The sequence below is a fragment of the Lynx rufus genome, unplaced genomic scaffold, assembly GCF_022079265.1.
Source record: "Lynx rufus isolate CCGP_SWC_20201006 ecotype Redwood Valley unplaced genomic scaffold, mLynRuf1.p SCAF_4, whole genome shotgun sequence".
Classification (NCBI taxonomy): domain Eukaryota; kingdom Metazoa; phylum Chordata; class Mammalia; order Carnivora; family Felidae; genus Lynx; species Lynx rufus.
This window is the reverse complement of record NW_025814856.1, coordinates 163,059,996-163,078,156: the sequence shown is the minus strand read 5'-3', so window position 1 is coordinate 163,078,156 and position 18,161 is coordinate 163,059,996. Positions and strand designations below refer to the sequence as shown.

At 45.6% G+C, this 18,161-nt stretch overlaps 1 protein-coding gene across 2 annotated transcripts in view; it reads right to left on the bottom strand.

The window, feature by feature from the left end:
- ZNF862 (zinc finger protein 862) overlaps positions 1-13,718 on the bottom strand; it is a 38,244-nt gene extending 24,526 nt beyond the window's left edge. The window contains exons 1-3 of one of the 2 annotated variants that reach the window (XM_047096623.1): positions 13,533-13,718; positions 3,618-3,729; positions 1,780-1,884 (exon numbers count right to left, since the gene is read on the bottom strand). In XM_047096623.1, the coding sequence (XP_046952579.1) occupies positions 1,780-1,884; positions 3,618-3,729; positions 13,533-13,556 (241 nt within the window). In that variant the 5' untranslated portion in view covers positions 13,557-13,718. Of the gene's footprint in view, positions 1-1,779; positions 1,885-3,617; positions 3,730-3,894; positions 4,246-13,532 lie in introns of those variants that run through there. The other variant, XM_047096624.1, reaches the window with a different exon arrangement.
- Between the last annotated feature and the right edge of the window lie 4,443 nt (positions 13,719-18,161).

The following is an 18,161-nucleotide window of genomic DNA, read 5'->3' as shown; positions in this document are numbered from 1 at the left end:
TTTGTAAGTACTTTCCACCCAGGGGTGCTATGTCAGCCCTCCAGAGAAACACAAGCCCTCTCCCACACCACAGCCCTTCCAAGAGGCGAAAACTCTCATCAACTCACACAGATCTTCTTCCTCAAGCTAAACTAGAAGTTTCTTTATTCACGCCTTAGTCGCAACGCAACTTACAGCTTTCGCAGCTCTAACTCCCCTCGAGCCATTTCTTGTGCATAATAAGCACAGATGCCCAGTGGCCAAGGACTCCATGGTACTTGCTCCAGGCCAACAGTCCAGTCTACACACCCGGAGCTCACCCAGGAGCACAAAGCGGCTAATGAAGAGTAAGCAGGCTCAAAAGAAAGAGCCAAGCATTGGAAAACAAAATAAAACAAATTGGTATCTATGAAGTCTCGGGCTCCCTGTGGTCCATCTGAGACAGATCGTGAGGGAGAGTAGACTCCTGTGATTCGACTCCCGGAACAGCTTGTTCCGCCTCCCTTTTCTCCAGCATTGGGGGCTGGGTAACTCAACCACCTCATACAATGACACGATGTCACCTGGCCTGACTCTAGCCAAGCCAGTCCCTCAACAGGACGGGCTTATCAAAGGAGAAGAGCCAAAAGAAATCCTAGAACTTAGCAGACATCTGTCCATTCACTCAGTGATTACTTAATGTGCAACTGCTATGTGCCAGGCATTGTTCTTAGCACTGGGAATACAGGAGTCAGTAAGACAAAGTCATGCCGTCGTGGAACTTAGAATATATAACTGCAAATCAACATATACTCTCAGGCAGAAATAAAGACAGGGCCACCTGGGTGGCTCAGTCGGTTAAGCATCCGACTTGGGCTCAGATCATGACCTCACGGGTTGTGGGTTCGAGCTCCGCATCAGGCTGTGTGCTGACAGCTCAGAGCCTGGAGCCTGCTTCAGATTCTGTGTCTCCCTCTTCTCTCTCTGCGCACTCCCCTCCCGCTCGTGCCCTGTGTCTCCCTCTCTCAAAAATAAACATTAAAAACATAAAAAACATTATAAACAATAAAAAAACATTAAAAACAATAAAACATTAAAAAACATAAAAAATAAACATTAAAACATTTAAAAACAATAAACATAAAAAAAAAAAAAAAAAAAACACCCGCCTGGGTGGCTCGGTCACTTAGGCTAAGGCATCTGACTTTGGCTCAGGTCATGATCTTGCAGTCCATGAGTTGGAGCCTGTGCAGACGGCTCAGAGCCTGGAGCCTGCTTCGGATTCTGCATCTCCCTCTCTCTCTGCCCCTCCCCATTCATGCTCGGTCTCTCTCTGTCTCTCAAAAATGAATAAATGTTTAAAAAAAATTTTTTTTTAACATTAAGAAATGGTTTAGGGGCGCCTGGGTGGCTCAGTCGGTTAAGCATCCGACTTCACCCGGGTCACGATCTCATGGTCCGTGAGTTCCAGCCCCGCGTTGGGCTCTGGGCTGATGGCTCAGAGCCTGGAGCTGCTTCCGATTCTGTGTCTCCCTCTTTCCCTGCCCTTCCACCATTCATGCTTTGTCTCTCTCTGTCTCAAAAATAAATAAACGTTAAAAAAAAAAATTTAAAAAAAAAAAAAAGAAATGGTTTAAAAAAAATAAAGAGAAAGTTGGAGAATGATGTGTATATGTCAGATACACTGGGGAAGGACAGCATTCTCATGTGAGCTGGAGGACAGCAGGGAGAGGCCAGGGATAAGACAGGAGTCCTGGTGCCCAGCTTTCTGCCCCCTCTCTCCAGCTAAGTACCCCTCCTCCCATGCGGGTCCACACTCACCTGGATGGTGGCTCAGGACATTCCTCTGGCCCTGGGCACTGCCCACCCATGGCTCTGGCCCTCGCTCAAACTTGTAGAACAGTTCTGGGTTGGCAACAGTTGGTCCTGAGTCAGGAACAGAGAGAAGCACTTATGAAGTCTTAGATCCCGGTCACAACGTTAAGGAAGGGTCTGTCTGGGACCTCCCCCTCCGCACTGTAAGATAATTGGTCAAGGGCACAGGTAGGAATCTTGATACTTCAGCATGGTGGTTTGGAAACTCAGATATCCATGAGGCTCCTAAAAGAATGGGGGACTAAGTGAATGCAGTGAGGGGCACAGTGTCCCTCTTTGAGGCTAAAAGGGTTTGAAAACTACTCCTGGTTCAGAACAGAGACTCACAAACCCAAATGCTGAGAGGGGCCAGGCCAACAACGTAACTGAGGAAAGCAGGCCGGGTGGGGAGGCTGTGGCCACCCGTGTGGGGGTACAGCTGCCGCTCCCCTCGGGGAACGCAGGGTCAGCGCTGCCAGGCTGTACTGCTTTTCAAGAGAAACCAGAAATCATAATTCCATGTAAAAACTCCCCATGGTGAAATATTAACAAATTAAATATTGTAAAGGAACCACCTGGCAGGCTCAGTGGGAAGAGCACGCAGCTCTTGATCTCAGGGTCTTGAGTTTGAGCCCCACGTTGGGTCTAGAGATTACTTATGTAACCTTAAAAAAATTAGGGGCGCCTGGGGGGCTCAGTCGGTTAAGCATCCGACTTCGGCCCAGGTCATGATCTCGCGGTCCGGGAGTTCGAGCCCCGCGTCGGGCTCTGTGCTAACAGTTCAGAGCCTGGAGCCTGTTTCGGATTCTGTGTCTCCCTCTTTCTCTGACCCTCCCCCGTTCATGCTCTGTCTCTCTCTGTCTCAAAAATAAATAAATGTTAAAAAAAAAAAAAACTTAAAAAAATAAAAAATATTGTAGAGAAACCAAGCAAAAGTGATGAAAGCAGAATAAAGGCCCGTGAGCCGCGACTCTGCAACTTTTGGTTTAAAAGAACCGGCAGTTTTCCAACTGGGTTTGGCAGGCCTGGGAGAACCCGCTGTAGCCCCTGCGCCCACAGAGAGCTGCCTGTGGCTCCCGCAGCCTTAGACGGGGGCGGGGGGGGGGGGCCGAGATGACAAGAAGAGAAAGGCGTGTCACATGGTCGTCCAAGTGAATTGAGAAAATAGCACATACGTTGTACACACGTGTTGAATTACAATCACGTCTGTCCGTGGCACAGAAAGTCTACCCACAGAAGCAGAGAAAGGACATTCAGAAAATAGAAAAGGTGAAATACACCTCCATGGGCACAAAGTTTTAAGTGCCTTTAGCTCCTTAAGCCTCTACGACGGCCCTATGAAGGAAACCAAGACTTAAAATGTGAAAGTTGGGTCGAAGGCACACCAGAGTCACATGGTGGGGGCTGGGCCTGGGCCCAGATCTCCACAGGCCAGATGATGCTCCTGCTTCCAACACTCACTACCTCCAGTGTCCTGTGGGCACCTGAAACAAAATCCACCCTGCAGCTCCACCCACCACAGGCCGGGCTTCCTGCTGGCACCGTGTGATACGGTAAGGCATCAAGGTCCAGCCCTGACATGCTCCAGTTCCCCGCTTCTCTTGGCCAACGTACGAGAAGGAGAGAAAGGGTGGTGCGTGAATCTTGTGCAGTTAAGTTACATAAGGGGCTGCGCAGGTGAATGGTGTAAACAGGCCTGGAAAAAATGGTAGGATTCCAGAAAATTCTCCAGTACGGCAGAGTCGGATATGATTTGGAATGCTGACCTAGACCAAGGCGGTGGGGAAGCGAACAGGGGCCCATACCTAGTGGTGCCACCAGCTTGTCGGAACCACAGATCTCCTTCTGTTGCTGACTCAGCAGCATCCATTCCCCCTGAAGCAAGTATACAGTGATGTCATCAAAGGTCACAGGAGCCTGGAGGGAAAAATGACACCTGCTAAGCACCAATTTCCTCCTCTGATGAATCTTCCGCACCTGTGTTCACACCCCCTGAGGGCACCTGTGCTCTGGGAACCTATCAAACTAGAGGAGGGGCATCGTCAATCTACATATAAGACCTAAAGACCCCACCTCTCTCACCTCCTGGGTCCACAGGAAGGGCCACACACCGAAACAACTGTCATGGAGAAGGCTGACTCAGGAACTCCGTCATCCTTTCCTGGCACCCTCCTCGCCTGCCACAGTACCCGGTATTCTCAGCCAGTGCCTCAGCAACAACCTAGGGCACATTCTTGTGCAAAATCTCGAACATGGTAAGGAAGACGTATCTAATTTCTGGAAACAGTCGAAAGTCCTTCAGAACTATGTCTGCCGATGAAGTCAGTGATCAAGACAGGCAAAGGTTTACAGTGGAGAACTAGATATCCCATGGAGCTTGTAAAATAGCTCTGTTCTATGGGGCGCCTGGGTGGCTCAGTCGGTTGGGCGTCCGACTTCGGCTCAGGTCATGATCTCGTGGTCTGTGAGTTCGAGCCCCGTGTTGGGCTCTGTGCTGACAGCTCAGAGCCTGTAGCCTGTTTCAGATTCTGTGTCTCCTTCTCTCTCTGACCCTCCCCCGTTCATGCTGTCTCTCTCTGTCTCAAAAATAAATAAACGTTAAAAAAAAATTTTTTTAAATAGCTCTGTTCTGCCAAAAAGGAGTCCAGGGATCAGAAAATATTTTGGGGGAGCTCTGGTGTAAGACGGTGGATTGAACAAGTACACTGAATTCTGCATCCTCCCTGTGAATTTAAGATACCCTCCCTGGGGCGCCTGCATGGCTCAGTCACTTGAGCTTCCGACTGCGTCTCAGGTCATGATCTCGCGGTTCGTGAGCTCGAGCCCCGCAGCCGGCTCTGTGCGGATGGCTCGGGGGCCTGGAGCCTGCTTTGGATTCTGTGTCTCCTTTTCTCTCTGCCCCTCCCCCGCTGTGCTCCGTCTCTGTGTCTCTCAAAAATAAATAAATAAATGTAAAAAAAAAATTTTTTTTTAAAGACACCCTCCCTGCCAAAACACTCCAAAAGAAAACACCCACAAGGATAGGAAACAGAACAAGGAGGGAGGTGGAGGAGACAGAAGCAATAGGATTTTGGAAACTGAAAAGTAGATGAAAAAGTAGTAACTGAGCAGACCCAAAGAAATCAAATCCTCGCCCAGCAGTGGGCAAACTGAGAAACGACCCAATTTATACCACAAAATCCAAAAAAAGGCTCAGAAACTGCAGTGCCGAGAACCTCCAGCCTGGGAGTGAAGGCAGCAAGGGTAAGACAACAAGAATGGGGGGAAAGCTGTTCGCCAAGAAATACCTGCCCAGATTCCCCTGCAAGGCTCAGTGCTGACAAGCCCCCCCCCCCCCCCCCCCCCCCCGCCTTCCACGGACTCTGGGCTTCCAGTTAGAATTTTGGTTTGTGACTATTAAGCTGGACTATCAGACATCTGGAGAAAGGTTCTTGCAGATGGTGGCAGGGAGAGGAGGCAGGTTGAAACTGAGGAAGTGAATGTGAGACATGGAAAAGAAAACTTTTCCAAAACAAAACTATCATCATAGCCCCAGAGAGGGAAGAATCCGCGGCCATGCAACAAACCATTATAAAAGAAATCATCAGAAAAGGAAATAGGCAGAAAACATTGCTCCGTTTATCCTTTTAATTTCATACCCCAAACATGTATCACTTAGTCTGATAAAGAAAATTATTATTTTTTTTTTCTTTTTTTTTTTTGTTTAAATTTTTTTTTTCAACGTTTATTTATTTTTGGGAGAGAGACAGAGCATGAACGGAGGAGGGGCAGAGAGAGAGGGAGACACAGAATCGGAAACAGGCTCCAGGCTCTGAGCCGTCAGCCCAGAGCCTGACGCGGGGCTCGAACTCACGGAGCGCGAGATTGTGACCTGGCTGAAGTCGGACGCTTAACCGACTGTGCCACCCAGGCGCCCCAAGAAAATTATTAACAAAATATAAATTCCCCACCACCAAAGCAAAACAACATTTTGGGAAATAGTATCTTTGGGGTAAGTAGAAGGCCTTCCAGAGTGACAACTGTGAAGGGGACACGTTTATTTCCGTTTATGACAAGTTCTAGTACATTTGTCTAAAATTGCCTTGTAACTTTATGGTCAGATTTCGAGCAGGTGAAATATCTATTTTAACTCAACAGTCAAAGCTTCTTGAGAAAAATAATACAGATAGTTCTTATCACTCACTGTTGAGCTGTATACTTAAAAAAATAATTTGACTGCTTTTCTTATGAGTTAATACGTGTTCACCGCAGAAAATTTAGACAATGAGCAGAAAAAATGTTTTAAGATCACCCACAATCCCCTTACTAAAAAAGAATTACTATTGACACCTGGTATGTAAACTTACAGTCTTTCACCTATGAATATGTATGAATGAACAATTTTAAAAACAAAAATGGTTTGGAAACACAATGGTCCAAAATCTTTGGGACACAGCAAAAGCAGTTCTAAGAGGGAAGTTTATAGCAATACAGGTCTACCTCAAGAAGCAAGAAAAACTCAATCTAATCTTATCCTTAAAGGAACTAGAAAAAGAAGAACAAATAGAGCCCAAAGGAAGGAAATAATAAAGACCAGAGTGGAAATAAATGAAATACAAAGAAAAGAAAAGATCAATAAATCTAAGAGCTGATTCTTTAGAAAGGATAAACAACATTGATAAACCTTTAGCCAGACTCATCAAGAAAAAAAGCAAGAGGACTTAGATAAATAAAATCAGGAATGAAAGAGGAGAAATAACAATGGATACCCCAGAAACACAAAGGATTACAAGAGAATACTATGAAAAGTCATATGTCAACAATTGAACAACCTAGAAGAAATAGATAAATTCCTAGAAACATACAATCATCCAAAACTGAATCTGGAAGAAACAGAAAATTTAAACAGACTGATTGCTAGTAATTAAATTTATTCAGTAATCAAAAAACTCCCAACAAACAAAAGTCCAGGACCAAATGGCTTCACAGGTGAATTCTACCAAACATGTAAAGAAGAATTAAAACCTATTCTTCTCAAAATTCTAAAAGACAGTAAAGGAAAAAAAACTTCCCAATTCTTACTGAGGCCAGCATTAACCAAAACCAGACAAGGACACTACAAAAAAAGAAACTACAGACCAATATACCTGACAAACAAAGATGCAAAAATTCTCAAGAAATAGTAGCAAACAGAATTCAACGATACATTAAAAGCATCCATTCAGCACAATCAAGTGGGATTTATTCCAGTGATGCAAGGATGACTGAGTATTTGCAAATCAATCAATGTGATGCATCACATTAACAAACAGAAGGATAAAAGCCATATCATCTCAATAGATGCATTTGACATTTGACAAAATAAACATACTTTCATGATAAAAACTAACAAAGTAGGCTTAGAGGGAACATATACCAACATAATAAAGGCCATATGTGAAAAATCCACAGTTAACATCATATTTATTGATGGAAAAACTGGAAGCTTTTCCTCTAAGATCAGAAATAAGACGTAGATGTTCACTTCCACCACTTTTATTCAACATAGTACTAGAAGTCCTAGCCACAGCAATCAGACAAGCAAAAAGAAAAAAAAATAGAAGGCATCCAAATTGGTAAGGAAGAAGTATAGCTATCACTATTTGCAGATGACATGATATTACACATAGAAAACCCTAAAGACTCCACCAAAAAGCTATTAGAACTAATAAATGAATTCTGTAAAGATGCAGAATATAAAATTAATATACAGAAATCTGTTGCATTTCTCTATACTAATAACAAAGTAGCAGAAAGAGAAATTATGAAAACAATTTCACTTACAATTGAACCAAAAAGAATAAAATGCCTAGGAATAAATTTAACCAAAGAGGTAAAAGACCTATACTCTGTAAACTATAAGACAGTGATCAAAGAAATGAAGACAACACACACACACACACACACACACACACACACACGGAAAGATATACCATGCTCATGGACTGAAAGAATCAATACTGTCAAAATGTCCATATTACCCAAAGCAATCTACAGATTCAATGCAATCCATATCAAAACACTAACACCACTTTTCACAGAACTAGAACAAAGAATCCTAAAATTTGTATGGAACCACAAAAGACCCAAATAGCCAAAGCAATCTTCAGAAAAAAGACCAAAGCTGGAAGTATCACAATCTCAGATTTCAAGATATACTACAAAACTGTATTAATCTAAACAGTATGGTAGTGGCACAAAAACAGACACATAGATCAACAGAACAGGACAGAAAACCCGGAAATAACCCCCCTTGTATATGGTCAATTAATTTGTGACTAAGGAGGCCAGTATATACAATGGGGGAAAAGACAGACTTTTCAATAAATAGTGCTGGGAAAACTGTATAACTACATGCAAAAGAATGAAACTGGGCTACTCTCTTACACCATACACACAAAAAAAATCTCAAAGTGGCTTAAAGACCTAAATGTGAGAACTAAAACCATAAAACTCCTAACAGAAAACATAGGCAGTAATCTCTTAGACATCAACCTTAGCAACATATTTACAAGATGTCTCCTCAGGTAAGGGAAATAAAAGTAAAACTAAACTGTTGGGACTGCACCAAAATAAAAGGTTTTTGCACAGTGAAGGAAACCATCAATAAAACAAAAAGGCAACCAGTGAATGGGAGAAGATATCTGTAAATGATGTATAAGAGGTTAATATCCAAAATACATAACGAACTTACAGAACTCAACATCCTAAAAAAAAAAAAAAACTAACTAAAAAATGAGCAGACACAGGGGTGCCTGGGTGGCTCAGTCGGTTGTGTCTGACTTTGGCTCAGGTCATAATCTCATGGCTCACAAGTTCGAGCCCTGCATCCAGCTCTGTGCTGACAGCTCAGAGCCTGGAGCCTGCTTCAGATTCTGTCTCCATCTCTCTCTCCCCCTCCCCTTCTCGCACACTGTCTCTCTGTCTCTCTCTCAGATATAAATAAACACTAAAAAAATTTTTTTTAAATGAGCAGAGGATTTGGATAGACATTTTTCCAAAGAAGACATACAGATGGTCAACGGACACATGAAATAATGTTCAACATCAGTAATCATCAGGGAAATGCAAATCAAAGAACAATGAGATATCACCTTGCACCCCGGCCAGAATGGCTAGTATCAAAAAGACAAGAAATCACAGGGGTACGTGGCTGGCTCAGTCAGTAGAGCACGCAACTCTTGATCTCGGGGTTGTGAGTTCAAGCCCCACACTGGGTGCAGAGATTACTTAAAATAAAAACAAAAAAACAAGGTAAGAAATAACAAGTACTGATGAGGATACGCAGAAAAGAGAGCACTCGTGCCGTTTGCGACGTAAATTGGTGCAGCCATTGTGGAAAACAATACGGAGATTCTATACTATACGGAGATTCTAAACAGAAATACTATATATCAGCCATATAATCAACCATATCAATATCAGCCATAAAAAAGAATGAGATCTTGCCATTTGTGACAACATGGGTGGATCTAGAAGGTATTATGCTAAGTGAAATAAGTCAGACAAAAAAGACAAATAGAATATGACTTACCTAAAGTGGAATTTTAGTGGAATCTAAAAAAGAAAGCAAAGTAACAAAAAACTGAAACAGACTCATAAACACAGAGAACAAACTGGTGGTTGCCAGAGGGATGGGGGGATGGCAGTGGGAGAAACAGGTGAAGGGGATTAAGAGACACAAACTTCCAGTCATAAAATAAATAAGACATGGGGCTGAACAGTACGGAACGGAGAATGCTGTCAATAATATTTAATAATGCCGTGCAGTGGCAGATGGTAACAACACTTGCAGTGAGCGCTGAGTCACGTGTAGAATTGTCCAATCACTATGTTGCATTCCTGAAACTAATAAAACATAGGATGGCAGTGGTACTTCAGTAAAAAATATTTTTTAATAGAATTGCCCTGCCAAATGTGCATGTTTGAAATAACTATTTGCACTCAGAGTGTCTTCCAATGCAAAATGTGATTATATTTCCAAAATCCTGCTGGAGGATGCGCTCCGCTAAAACAAGGCAGTCAGACAGCAAAGGGGTACACATAAGATATGGTCTAAGGGGAGCCAACGGGGGAAGGGGGAAGAGGATGCTTGAGGTTAGACTGAAGGCAGAACCCGGGGTGATTACTGTGCCCCAGGACTAGCAAGCAAGCTGTTCCAAACAGGACAGGTTGAACTTGTAACCAAGGACAAGCAAGGCTCCCTATTCACACCCACCCCTTCCCCTTTCTTCCTGAGGGAACAGGTGGGCTTCTAATGAAAGCCAATGGGCCCATTACTTCAGCATCCACAAGGATGAAGGGAATGACCAGGACTGAATGCTTAGATAATAAAGAAGTATCTTCCCAACAAGAGTGATTGCCCTAACTCTGGTATCTCTCTTTGAGCCAATATTATGGCAAGAACCTTCTGATTCCAATTGATGTCCATGTAAAGAAAACACAAATCTTCAATAAAGGCAATTATTTACCTATATATAAAGCAAAGAGTATCTCTGGATGTTCTATTTTAGTGGTTCCCTCTGTCTATACGGCAGCTCTGACTTAGCCCAGCACCAAGTTCCCTTGATCTGAAACTAACCCACCTTCCTAACTTGAGCTCTGTGTATTGCCGGACCTGGAATCTCTACCGCAGACAGATTAGTGCCACTGCAATCACTTAACATGTCTTGCGTCTTTCCTCCTTCTACACTCTTTCCTCCTTCTACACACCCGACCTTTAGATTCCCTGACTCCGCCTACTTCCTTGTACCTACTCATCAGGTTCCTATTCACATTCCACCTCTTTTGCGAGGGATTTCCTAACCATGTGGTCCACGCATTTCTCTTTCTCCTGAGCAAGGAAGCCTCTGTATCTCTCATGGAGCTGGAGGTACTCAGGAAACCTATGCTGATTGGCTTATGTTATGACCTCCTTCACCATTACCTACCCCTTCCCCCCACCACATTATATACAAAGTATTTCACAGGCTCTTAATTATTTCATTCCAAATACATTTATTAGTTGTTTCTCATGGGCTTGGTGCATGGTGATCCTAAGATATGGAAAACACTATCACTATTGTCCAGATTAAAATCTCTTGGGAGCTGAGAGACACCAGTAAGAGTAATAATAGAACTGGGTCTAGAGAAAAGGGAGATAGGAGTGAGCACTTCCATGGACAAGGCAGAAGGGGCAGGAACCAGAAATGCTGAGGCAGTAACTATACACACAATAAATACCCCTATGTGGCAGCACTAAAAATACAGTCTCCCAGAGGGCACATGGGGTGTCAGACTGCGAGCTCCAGAGCATTCATAACCTCTAGCAAAAGGGATCCTGTAGCAACGCTACTTTATGAGTCATTCATTCCAAAAATACTGAGAACTTATTAAATGCCACACGCTGCTCCATTGTCCTAACTGGGGATACAACAGAGAGCAAAGTCAGCACATGTGAGAATAAATAATTGTGAGAATTTATACAGTGATAAAGGCTGGGAAGAAAATAAAACAGGATAATGGGAGAGAGTGATGGCGAAAAGTCTTTGACTTCTTTCCTTTATTCTGCCAGTGACATGTAAGATACCCCCCACCCAATCCAATAGGCCAAGATTGCTGTTAGTTAACAAATATCACAAAATAGTACCAAAGGCAGATACCATTAACCGACCAAGCTACTACCTCAAGTGGACACCCAGTCTTCCAGCCTTGAGCCAAAAAAAAAAAAAAGATACTCAGAATGGAACTTTAGCAGACATTGCACCCAGCCTAGTTACTGCCACTCATGTGCAAGACATCTAACACTGCCAGTGTTTGCAGTCGCTTTATTTCGTCTTTGGATAACCTTCCAATTTCCCAGGTTAGAAAACTGATGCATTTGGAAGGGTGAGCATCTTCTGGAGACACCCTACAATCAAGATTAGAATCAAGAGTGAAAGTTCCAGTCCCCAAGGGGGGTTTTCATTTAGTGGTTGGGCCTGAACGGGACATCACATTTCTCCCCTACCTCCCAAATTGTTTGCATTTCTCTCTTCTCCCATTAAATGCTAAGAAAGCCTACAACTAAACAGAATAGTTTGAGATCAACCTCAAATTGCTAATTTCAATTTCCAACAATCCTTCTTCCACATTACACTTTGCTCCCCAAACTCAGGTTTAGTTGAAACTAATCAGGGGATATTCCCTGAGGGTACGGGCCATTTCCTTGACTACTTTGATATCCCCTACAGTGTTTATCGTGAGGCTGGCACATGGTTCACCTTCAATCTTTCTTTAGTTGGGTTCTGTTGAGCTTTGTCTCACACTGTTTACTTGGGTTGTTTCATCTGTTACATAAATGCATCACTGTAGCTTGTGGAGGAGAGGGAGTGTGGAAGAGAGACTTAAGCAAGGGGTAACTTCTTTTGTAACTCATTCCTTCCCAGCCTTTCCAGAAGAAGCTACAGCGTGGAAATAACCTCATTATCTTTTCTCTTTTGTCTCTGGGACAGCGCTTTCAGGCTTGTCCTAATTATTTTATTTTTTTTAACATTTATTTATTTTTGAGACAGAGAGAGACAGAGCATGAACGGGGGAGGGGCAGAGAGAGAGGGAGACACAGAATCGGAAGCAGGCTCCAGGCTCTGAGCCATCAGCCCAGAGCCCGACGCGGGGCCCGAACTCACGGACGGAGAGATCGTGACCTGAGCCGAAGTCGGAGGCTCAACCGACTGAGCCACCCAGGCGCCCCTTGTCCTAGTTATTGAAGTCAGTAACTCTCTCCCACAGAGAGCTCTTTGCGGAAAGTGGTCTCTTCATGTTTATCCTGTATTCCACCATCTAGCTCACAGTAGACCACAGACCGCATATGTTTATTAAGTGAATTTCTTTTTTAAAAGGACTCAATACACCCTTGAAAACATATGTGGAGGGAATTCCCTCTGTGCCAAAGAAGAAATAAAAATTGGCAGCAGGCTGCCAAGAACATCCAGAAAGATCTTAGTCCCAAGAGGCTGCCACGGTCTCCAAGTCAGATGCCTACAACCGAGTTGGTCTTCTGACACTGCCTCTAGCAATCCCGTCAAAGCCACTGAACTCTACCGTCAAGCACTTTCTCCCATCTTTTGTTCCAACTCACAGCCTCCTACCCCAAGCCTGAAGCCAGTTTACGGAATATGCTTCTGGGCAGTGCTCGGATACTCCACGAAGTAGATAAGCCAGTAACTTTTAAGTGGGCAAGAAATATGCCGGATGCCTTCTCTTTTTCCTCTCAGCCCTTTCTTGGGAAGGGGGATCTAGTCAGGGCCAAACCTTCACCCTGCTTCTCGGTAATCCCTACCCCCGGCCTTCCACTACGGTTTTAGCCAGCCTTAAAACATGCTGGGCCTCTTCAAAACTCCCAGCAGAGGTGTGGGGAAACAGGAAGCACTTCTGCATCACTACCCTGAGTCGGTCACCCACCCCAGCATCAACCGGGCGGCCACAGGGCAGAGGGCGGCTTGGCCACCGGGAGAGGGAAGGGGGGCCGAGAGGCTGCGCGGGACTCCTGCTCCTCCCCGCCACACCCGCCCGGAGAAGGCCGCCCAAGTGTGGAGAACGAGGCGGCGGGCGAGCGGGCGAGTCGTTCCCTGCAAGGATGGCTCATCTGCGGGGACTCCGCCCAACCGCCCGCCTCGCCGGAGCCCAGGTCAGGGATCTACACGGGAGGGGAGTGGGCGGCCCCAGGGCCCTTCCAGGCCTACCTTCCCCGACTCCCTGGGCTCCATGGCCCTGCTTGAGGTGGCCCGTGCTGACCCCGCCACTGCCTCCAGGCCGCCCCCTCCCCCCGCGGCCTGGCCTGAGGATGCCGCCGCCGCGACCACCTTGGGGACCGGGGCCCCCGGAGGGCAGGACGCCCCGGCGGGGAGGGCGCGCGGCCGAGAACCGGCTCCCCCACGTCGGGAGGGCGGTAGCGCTCCCGATGCCGGGAGAGGCGAGCAGCGCGGACTAGCGCCGTGTCGGGCGAGCCGCTTTACGGCAGCCGCCTGGCCCGAGACGGCGGGGCATCACGGGAAGCGTAGTCCGGCCTAGTTCAGTGGCTCTCAAGCCGCTATTGGCTCCCGAAATGCTGGACCCTGATTGGACGCCGAGCAGCTCGCTCCCTGCCCTTCCCGCCGCGCTTGAGGGTTGAAAGGTGACATCCCCACCACGCTCTCCCAGATCTTGCGTTAAAGGCAAACAGATCTCCCTGGGCTGTGAGAATGCCTGTTCTTGGGTCTGTTCCCTCGCATTTTTACGACCACTGTCAACCTTGAAGGTTTCAGACTTTATTTAATCAAGGAGGGCAATACTTTTTTTTTTTTTTTTTAACATTTATTCAAAAAGCATCATTGGCTGCCTACCATGTTGCCAGGCACCGTGCAAGGTTTGGGAATACACAGCTGAATGAAACAAAACCGTGCCTTCAAGGAGCTTACAGTCTATTGGGGAAACAGACCAGAAACAGATAACTACAAAATAAAGACACAAGTGCAAGGAGAGAGGTAAGCCCAGGACCCTATGAAAACACACTTTGTCACCGTTTAGAGTACAGTGGTGGGAGAATATGGGGTGCTTAGGTCAAGGATTTCCTGAGGAAGTGGCACCTGGACTAAATTAAAGAGTAGGAGTCAGCCGTGAGGTGCTATGGAAGGAATTGTGTAACCCCCGAATTTGTATGTAACCCCTATGTGACAATATTTTGATGTGGAGCCTTTGGGAGTTAATTAGGTTTAGATGAGATCATGAGGATGGGGCTCTCATGATGATATTAGTGTCCTTACAAGAAGAGACACCAGAGAGCTTGCTGTCTCTCTGCCAGATGAGGAAACAGCGAGAAGACAGCTGTCTGTAAGCCAGGAAGAGAGTTCCCACCATCCTCTTGGCCATGATGGCGTCTTGGTCTTGAACTCCCATTCTCCGGAACAGTGAGAAAATAAATGTCTGCCGTTTAAGCCACCGGGCCTATGGCATTTTGTTATGGTAGCCTGAGCTAAAATAGGAGGGGAACAAAGGTGTTGTTAAGAGGGCAGTGGCCATAAGAAATAGCATAAATTAAGCCAGGCAGGTGAGCAAATGGTAGGTGCAGCGTAAGACAGGAAGTTGTGGGAAAAGACATTGGAGAGATACTTGGGGGCTGGACATGGAGGGCATTGTATGCTACCTTAAGGAGTCTGAAATGAGTTTTAAGCGGGTGAATGGTGTGGGCAAATTTGCACTTCAATTGGATCAGGCATACTGCAGAGTAGAGGATGAATTTAAGGAGGAAAGAAAGAAGTCCAAGCTCTATAAAGATATACTTGCTTTCCTTTCTTCTCTCTCTCTGTTTTGTGTTTTGTTTTGTTTTGTGAGAGAGAGAGAGAGTTCGAAGGCAAGTGTGAGCTGCCGCAGAGGGAGAAGGAGAGAGAGAATCTTGAACAGGCTGCACCCCCAGCTTGGAGCCCAAGGTAGGGCTGAGTCTCATGACCATGAGATCGTGACCTGAGCCGAAATCAAGAGTCAGACGCTTAACAGATTAAGCCACTCAGGCGCCCCTATTCTCTCATCTTCTTTAAAAGACATTCAGGGCGTCTGGGTGGCTCAGGTTAAGCATCTGACTTTGGCTCAGGCCAAGATCTCACGGTCCGTGAGTTCGAGCCCCACGTCCGACTCTGTGCTGACCCCTCAGAGCCTGGAACCTGCTTCGGATTCTGTGTCTCCCTCGCTCTCTGCCCCTTCCCCGCTCACACTCTGTCTCTTTCTCTCAAAAATAAATAAACATTAAAAAAAAAAAAGACATGACACAGAACATCAGCCGCCTCCATCTTGAGCTCATCTATACTTTCTGATTGGTTATGTTCTTCCCAGCTTTTGTCTTAACTCAGGCAAAGCATCCTGTGATGGGGACCAGAACTAGCCCCTCAAGCAGTAACAAGTGCCCCGAGCCAGCAAGACCCCACATGACTGACCTCAAGACAGCGATCGACCTTACCTTTGCTGCCCACCTGCATGTACCCCCCCCCAACTTTTGCCCACATTTTCCCTGTATAAACCCAGAGGTTTTGGAGATAGTCTTTGAAACACTAGTCCGCTGTCTTCCCAGCATTGGCCACACTGAAATACACTCCTTTCTTGTTTCACCACCGCTCATCTCTCTGTCTTTGGACTTTGTCAGCAGCGAGTGACCGAACCTGGTCTGTTTGGGACCCCTGGGGCCAGATACTTTTGCACCCCGGTGCCCTGGTCACAGACCTAAAATTATTTGAAGTCATTGTAACCATATATTATTTCGTTTGTAATGTATATGGGTGTAATATATGTAATAAGAATAGGACAAATAATAAAGTGCAGAAATCTTAAGTGTATCACTTGATGTGTTTTTACCTGTGTGCCAGGTAGCCACCGCTCAGATCAGAGACAGAAAATCTCCAGCACTCCAGAAAGCCCCCATGTGGCCCTCCCATTATGTATACATAGAAGTAAAATGACAGAAAGTAAGGCAGTGATTATTATAAAAGTGTTGGTAAAATCAACTATAAAAATGTTTTCTGTACTTTTACATATGGGTGTTTTAAGTCATAATTTGAAGTTTTGGGTTTTTTAAATTTTTTTTAATGTTTATTCATTTTTTTGAGAGACACGTAGTGTGAGCAGGGGAGGAGCAGAGAGAGGGGGAGACACAGAATCCGAAGCAGGCTCCAGGCTCAGCTGTCAGCACAGAACCCGAGGCGGGGCTTGAACTCGTGAACCGAGAGATCATGACCTGAGCCAAAGTTGGACGCTTAACTGACCGAGCCACCCAGGCGCCTCTAAGTCATATTTCAAAGTTTTAAATAAAAAATAAAGCAGATATAGTTTATATTTAAAATTTTTTTTAATGTTTTATTTTAGAGAGAGAGAGAGAGACAGAGTGTGAGCGGGGGAGGGGCAGAGACAGAGGGAGACACAGAATCCAAAGCAGGCCCCAGGCTTTGAGCTGTCAGCACAGAGCCCAATGCGGGACTTGAACTCATAAACCATGAGATCACAACCTGAGCCGAAGTCACATGCCTAACCGACTGAGCCACCCAGGTGCCCCAGTTTATATTTAAAAATTTTATTAGTACATATTGCCATACTGACTGTTAAATATTTTGATTATCACCCCTGAGTAGGTCCCAAGTAACCATTTTCCATTATACGACTCTGCGCTCCTGGCCATGGTTCAATGCAGGGGCCAATAAGAATACCTTTTCTAGGGGGCGCCTGGGTGGCTCGGTCGGTTGAGCGTCCGACTTCGACTCAGGTCATGATCTCACGGTCTGTGAGTTCGAGCCCCGCGTCAGGCTCTGTGCTGACAGCCTGGAGCCTGTTTCAGATTCTGTGTCTCCCTCTCTCTCTGCCCCTCCCCTGTTCATGCTCTGTCTCTCTCTGTCTCAAAAATAAATAAACGTTAAAAAAAAATTTAAAAAAAACACCTTTTCTAGAAATGTGAGGGAGTTCAATCCATGTGAGTGGACCTATAATATTTGACCTCAGCTCAGGCTGCTATAACAACATAGAGAAATTTGCTTCCCCACAGTTCTGGAGACTGGAAGTCCCAGATCAGGGAGCCAGCATGGTTGGCTTCTGTCCCTGGCTTATAGGCGGCACCACCTTGCTATGTGCTTATATGACCTCTTCTCTGTGTGTAGTCAGGAGAGAGAGAATGAACTTTCTGGTGTCCTATCTTATAGGGACACTAATCCTATCAGCCTTAACCTTAGTTACCTCTGTATAGGTCCTATTTCCAAATATAGTCACATTGGGGTTTAGGGACTCAACCTAGGAGTTTGGGGGACCACAATTCAGTTCACAGCTTTGTGTGCTTTGAGCTGCCTCCCTCTGGCAGGTGCAGTCCCTGGTAGGAGGAGTCTGTGTTACTGAGGGGAAAAAGAAATAAGATAGAAGACTCCGGGTGGCCTTCCAATCTCCAGCTCCCAGCTCAGTTATAGCTGTACCTCTCTGTATATACCTTGGAGAGCTGTATTTCTGCCCTTGAGTTATCTCTGTCTCCTTATAACAAATTCTTGTTTAGGGGTTTAAAAGTTAGAGGTGAGGGGCACCTGGATGGCTCAGTCGGTTAAGCTTCTGACTCTTGGTTTGGGCTCAGGTCATGATCTCATGAATTTGAGCCCCATGTCGGGTTCCAAGCTGCTGGTGCAGAGCCTGCTTGGAATTCTAGCTTCCTCTCTGCCCCTCCCCCGCCTCGTGCTCTCTCTAAATAAATAAATTTTTTTAAAAAATGTTTAGGGGCGCCTGGGTGGCGCAGTCGGTTAGGCGTCCGACTTCAGCCAGGTCACGATCTCGCGGTCCGTGAGTTCGAGCCCCGCGTCGGGCTCTGGGCTGATGGCTCA